This window comes from Megalobrama amblycephala, linkage group LG14 (assembly GCF_018812025.1).
Source record: "Megalobrama amblycephala isolate DHTTF-2021 linkage group LG14, ASM1881202v1, whole genome shotgun sequence".
NCBI classification, from domain to species: domain Eukaryota; kingdom Metazoa; phylum Chordata; class Actinopteri; order Cypriniformes; family Xenocyprididae; genus Megalobrama; species Megalobrama amblycephala.
This window is the reverse complement of record NC_063057.1, coordinates 46,504,024-46,510,023: the sequence shown is the minus strand read 5'-3', so window position 1 is coordinate 46,510,023 and position 6,000 is coordinate 46,504,024. Positions and strand designations below refer to the sequence as shown.

Genomic DNA, 6,000 nt, shown 5'->3' with positions numbered 1-6,000 from the left:
AGTCAATGGTGAACTGAAAAGTGACTGCTAAAGTAGTGAGTTTGTGATGAGCTGCTTCCACTGGAGGAGGTACATCATCAGCACCAGACCTAAGGGAAGAAGGAATCAGAGGATTAGTGAATGGTTTGAGTAGTGAAAGACGGAATGTGAACGCAATGTAACATTAAGATTGAACCACTGTAGTCACGCTGACTTTTAACAATGTCTTAACTACTTTTATGGACCTTGAATGTGGTAATTATTTTGCTTTCTTTGGGGGATAAAACTTTCATATTTCATCAAAAATGTCTTATTTTGTGTTCTGAAGATGAAGGAAGGTCTTACAGATGTGGAACGACACGAGGGTGAGTAATGTCAGAATTTTAATTTTTGGGGAACTAACCCTTTAACTATAGCTTTTTTTTGGTTACAATTATAGGTTAAATCAAGTAATATGCATGTAGAGATTAAATTCAACCAAGATTTATTAATGTTGTAAAAATGTTCATTCATGTTATCTAATGATGCTGTCCCACTGAAACACATATAGCTGTCTCTGTTCTATGTTGTTCTTCAACATCAACAAAGTTGTAACTTCATCTGCCAGTTGAAAAATAAATAAATAAATTTTTTTAGTTTAGTCAGTATGTTTATGGCTCAAAAATGAAAACACGTTTCTCTTTAGCTCCTACAAAATGTTTAGATATGTTACTCTGAACCAATATTAGCTTGAGCGACATATGCTGGCCTCTAGAAAAGATGGGTGAGATTTTCCTGGATGAAAAAAAAAAAAAACCCTAACAAGGAGGTCAAATGTTTCACAAATGGTGTTACTTAAACCAGAGAGAATGCATACACAATCAAAATTAATTTTGCACAATTTATAATACATTGCAACATATGTTGATTCTTGTTTTTGTGTTTTTAAGGTAGTATGTGGCCATAATATACATTAAATATACAGTAAATAAGACAAAATGGCTTTGTGCACCTAAACTTGACTGTTTTGCCTTTTAGACAAAATCTCACATTTTAGATGTGGTAGTTATTTATTGGGCAACATGTATTTAAAGTTGTAGAATGAAACTCTGAATTCATCTGACGTATTTTTATTATTTGCTTTACAATTCCATGCTCTTTTGTGATTTTGGCTGATCAGTACTTTTATTTTGGTCTAACGACCTGACGTCACAAGGCCGCGCCGCGCTCTTGCGTCTTTGATTTGCCTCAACAAAGGTTTGTGTTTATAAGCATTTAAAGTGTTTTAACCAACGTAACCCATTGATGAAATTGTTTATCCTTTAAAAGAATTCTGTTTTCATTGTCACTGAGTTTGGCATTGTATTTCTTTAGCTAGTATTATTGAACGTTATTTTTGTAAGTAAAGCGCATCCGCACCATACATAATTACGTTTCATTTCGTTTCTACAGAGTGAATTAGTTCATCGAAAACACTAACTTTACTACTGGCAAGTAGTGATGGAGAAACTGAGCATTTCGAAGTCAACTGAACCAATTCAATTGACAACCAAAATTGATTAATGCTGCAAGTTTAATCCATGTCACATTTGTCGGCCGTATACATCATCAAATAGCTCTTATTTTAATAATTATAACGTTGCCTGTTATTGCTCATATGGCCCAAATGACTGTTTCTTACTTTGGATTAAAGCGCTAGAAACACCGCACGCTGGCGACACGTGCTGGTCAAAACTATAAATGGATCTAGAACATATTTTACACACCAACTGTATCTTTTCATTAAAATACTGTATATTAAATGTAGTTTACCAATTATTAAAAATGACATATTACCAAGTGTAATTTGTATTCTTGAATTAATATGTAGTGCTAGTTTTTTTATTTAAGATAATCTGGTCATTTAAAACCATTAACTATCACCAGTGGCTGACTACTGAGATGCACCCAGAGATTTAGTTTGGATTCATTTTTCTCTCTGTTAATTATTCTCATCCTAATCATGACAGAGTGTCCAAACACTCAGAAAAACTCCTGGTGAAACAACTGAGATCCACATGATGTACAAGATGGCGTTTATTAAAGAGGAGAGTGAAGAAATGAAGATTGAAGAAGCAATTAGAGTGAAACAAGAAGATACTGAGAAACAAACAGGTTAGTTTCATTCTCAAAACTAAACTCAATCATTTGATCCTTTTTATAATGTTGACACCTACATAAATCATATTTTTGAAGATTTTTTTTTTTTTTTTTTTTGAGTGTCCTAATCAAAGCAGTTGTACTTGGCTTGGAACACATGACCAGCCAAATGAAAAGCGCTTACTTCCAAGCTGGGAATTTGTTAGGAAAAATAATGCAGAAGTAGTCAAAATATAATTGTTTTGTGTGATATTAAACCTAGTATCAACTTCTGAATTGAAATCAATGAAAACCATTAATTTAATCATCATCACATCACTTAATGCTACCGTATCTAACAAAACATGGAGGCTACAGTAGCAAAAATTATAAAAACTCACATAAAAAAAAAGATCTGAATATAATTAGCAGTAAATATTCATTGAATCAAACTATAAACAGTTGTGACTTAAGAAATTTCCCTGTTCAAGTCTCTACTCATGTACATTGAGAATACTATCTTAACAGCCATTCATGAGCACTAATTATTCATATCACACATTTAAAGTCCCCCTGTGGTGTTTTATTTTATATGCTTTAAAGCCCTATTCGGACGGGACTAGTTTTCCAAACGACGTTTGAGTAACAATTCTTATCAACCTACGTCTGTGATTTTATGTACGGATTCGGACGGGACTAACATCTCCGTGTTTATTACCGAGGTAGGAGTGTCTGTGTTTTACATGTGGGCATTTCAGAAGATCAAGTGTTCAGAATGCACTTTGAAATATAAAGTAAAACGTCCTAACACATTTAGTGTTTTGTAAACATTTTATAAAAATTGTAGTGTGAAAAAACTAAACATACATTTATCATCATGATTTAATAGAACTGGGTTCTTATAATAAACCCACTGGAATAAAAAGTTTTAACTTATGTAATTTACACATTATGTAATTAAGTGCAGAAATGAAAGTAATCTTACCTGAAATCTTCTTGTTGATTTATTTTTTTTTATTTCTTCGCAGTGTACCAAACACATCTACATCCATTATCGGTGCGCAAAAAGCAGAAACTTGAATACCGGCGCGATAGCGAGAGATTGTACGGTAGTTCACGTTGACCAAAACACACAAGAAAAAGCGTTTTGGAAAAAACATTTTCGGAAATCACAGACATTCGCATTCGGACGGGATTAGATTTCTCTGAGGACCGCCGAGTTTGACGAAAAACAGTAGGTAATTTGCTCTGGAATTTTTACAGAGGTCGTGTGAGAAAAAGACAGACATGGCAGATTCGGACGGGATTAAAATCTCAAAGTACGTCTGTGAAACAGAAATTTCTCTAACGTTCCCCTGTGAAACTAGTCCCGTCCGAATAGGGCTTAAGACAAACCATGTACCATTTCACATGTCAGCACCAATGACTTTTGACCCGCGGTTTGAAATCGCTTGTGTGTGTGATGTCACAAACTACCTTTGTAGCCGAAGGGCTTTAGAATATCAATAACAGCAAACTAGCAGGGGAGTCTCGATACCAGGGGCCTGTTATAACAAGGCGGTTCAACCAACTCTGGGTTGAAACTTGAACTCTGAGTTGACTTACCCTGAAATGGGAGTTTTCGGTTTCAGAACAGCTGAATTGAGTTAATTCAGTTGACTCTGAGTTAAGCCTGTGCACCATGACTATGAAAAGCCATCATCAATGGAGCTCCGATATTACGATTCAACATGGCAACAGCAATGACGTCCACATACTTCTGAGTCAATGCAAGTTTAATTCTTATCACTGTTATAATATCAGAGGTGAAAACTGGCAGAACAGTAAGTCATTGAACTAATATTCATTTTCATTTTATACTGGCAGATACATACTATTTGCACCTCCAGTATTGTAAAGTAACGGGATGCAATAATATCAGAGGGTAAATTATTTTATCATTATTAAACACTCGTTAGGCAAATTCCTTCCACTTTTAGAACATTTTCTTCATTTTTATTGAAAATAAATGCCTTTCTGATGTGATAAGGAAGAAGAGCGAGTTCGGAATAAGGCAGATTCGAACCCCGTCAATCGCGTCTGACTTACCCTGCTTTCTCGGGTTTGACATACCTCCCATTCTGAAACAGAAAACCCAGAGTTTCCCTCATTTCAGGGTTAACATACTCAGAGTTCTCACTTAACCTCCTTTCTGAAACAGGCCCCAGGTTATCTCGGTATATTTATATATCATATTATAAGAAATGAGGTTACGTGTATGCTTGGTTGAAATTATATCTTTGTCCAGGACTCAGACTCTTTCAATTAGAGATGCACCGATGTATCAGCCTCTGATTTTTGCTCAATTTACAACCATCGGTATATCGGCTATAGCAGGAAAGAGGCCGATATAACAAACTGATGGTTTATCAATTAACTTCTTGAAGGCACTGAGCTGTAAAATGTCTGTTGCATGATCCTATCACTTTTTGATCCATTACATTTTTTGCTTTGTGCCATTAAAATGGAGTTAACTTGTATATGTCTTTTTACATCTTAGACCTAATGCCGCTAAAAGAGGAGAATCAAGAACTGAATATAATGAAAGAGAAAGATCAGAATGAGAAACATCATGGTATGATAACTGGAGAAAAATTGTTAAGTTGCTCACAGACTGAAAAGAATTGCTCACAAAACAATGCTCAGAAGACGGCAACTAAAAGTAATTTCACCTGCCAACAGTGTGGAAAGACTTTCAATCAACATGGAGACCTTAAAGTCCACATGAGACTTCACACTGGAGAGAAGCCTTTCACCTGCCAACAGTGTGGAAAAGGTTTCACTCAAAGTGGAAGCCTTAAAGTCCACACAAGAATTCACACTGGAGAGAAGCCATACACCTGCCAAAAGTGTGGAAAGAGATTCACACATAAAGGAACCCTTAATGCCCACATGAGAACTCACCCTGGAGAAAACCCTTTCATCTGCAAACAGTGCGGAAAGAGCTTCTCTCGAAAAGAAGGTCTTAAGACTCACATGAGAATTCACACTGGAGAGAGGCCGTTCGTATGTGGTCATTGTGCAAAGAGTTTCAGATGTAAAATAAGCCTTAATTACCACATGAGGATTCACTCAAGAGAGAACTGTAATCAACAGGTATGTCGTCAGTGTGGAATGAGTTTCACAGACCGGAATAACCTTAAGAATCATGTAAAAACTCACATCGGAAAGCCTTACATGTGCCACCACTGTGGAAAGACTTGCAACAGCAAAGCTAGCCTTGACGTTCATATAAGAGTTCACACTGGTGAGAAACCTTTCACTTGCCCTCAGTGTGGAAAGAGTTTCACAGTTAAAGGAAACCTTCAGACACACATAAGAATTCACACTGGAGAGAAGCCTTTCACTTGCCCTCAGTGTGGGAAGTGTTTCACATATCAGAAAGACCTGAAACGTCATTTGCAAACACATTGCGGAAAGAAGTTGCAGAATTCTGACAATCTGAATTCTGAGTCTGATAAGAGTGAGACAATAAAAAGGAACAATTTTGAAAATCACATGCACATTCACTCTGGAAGGCAATTTAAATGTGATCTGTGTAATAAAACATTTCTTTTGCCATCACACTTACAGATACACATGAAAAGTCATGGATTTTTGAGACCCTATTTTTGTTCTTTGTGTGGAAAGGGTTTTAAATGGCTCAGAAGTTTAAAATGGCACCAGAAAATATGTATCTGTGCAAAATTATTTACGATTGTGTAGAGGTGTCACTTTCAATTTTGATTTGTTTAATATGTTAGAATCAAAATATTACATAAACATCTGTCTTGCTGTGAAATGCAACATTGTAAATAAAGTTAGAAATAAAAGGACAAACAATGAAATAATGAACATTGCACTGCATTATTTTAGTCATCTTTAATGACATAATGTTTATTAAGC

At 35.6% G+C, this 6,000-nt stretch overlaps 1 protein-coding gene across 2 annotated transcripts in view; it reads left to right on the top strand.

The window, feature by feature from the left end:
• Positions 1-1,117: 1,117 nt before the first annotated feature.
• Positions 1,118-6,000, top strand: part of LOC125245792 (gastrula zinc finger protein XlCGF57.1-like) — a 90,487-nt gene continuing 85,604 nt past the window's right edge. The window contains exons 1-3 of one of the 2 annotated variants that reach the window (XM_048156553.1): positions 1,118-1,215; positions 1,968-2,112; positions 4,616-5,946. In XM_048156553.1, coding sequence (XP_048012510.1) covers positions 2,016-2,112; positions 4,616-5,820 — 1,302 coding nt within the window. In that variant the 5' untranslated portion in view covers positions 1,118-1,215; positions 1,968-2,015 and the 3' untranslated portion in view covers positions 5,821-5,946. Of the gene's footprint in view, positions 1,216-1,967; positions 2,113-4,615; positions 5,947-6,000 lie in introns of those variants that run through there. The other variant, XM_048156548.1, reaches the window with a different exon arrangement.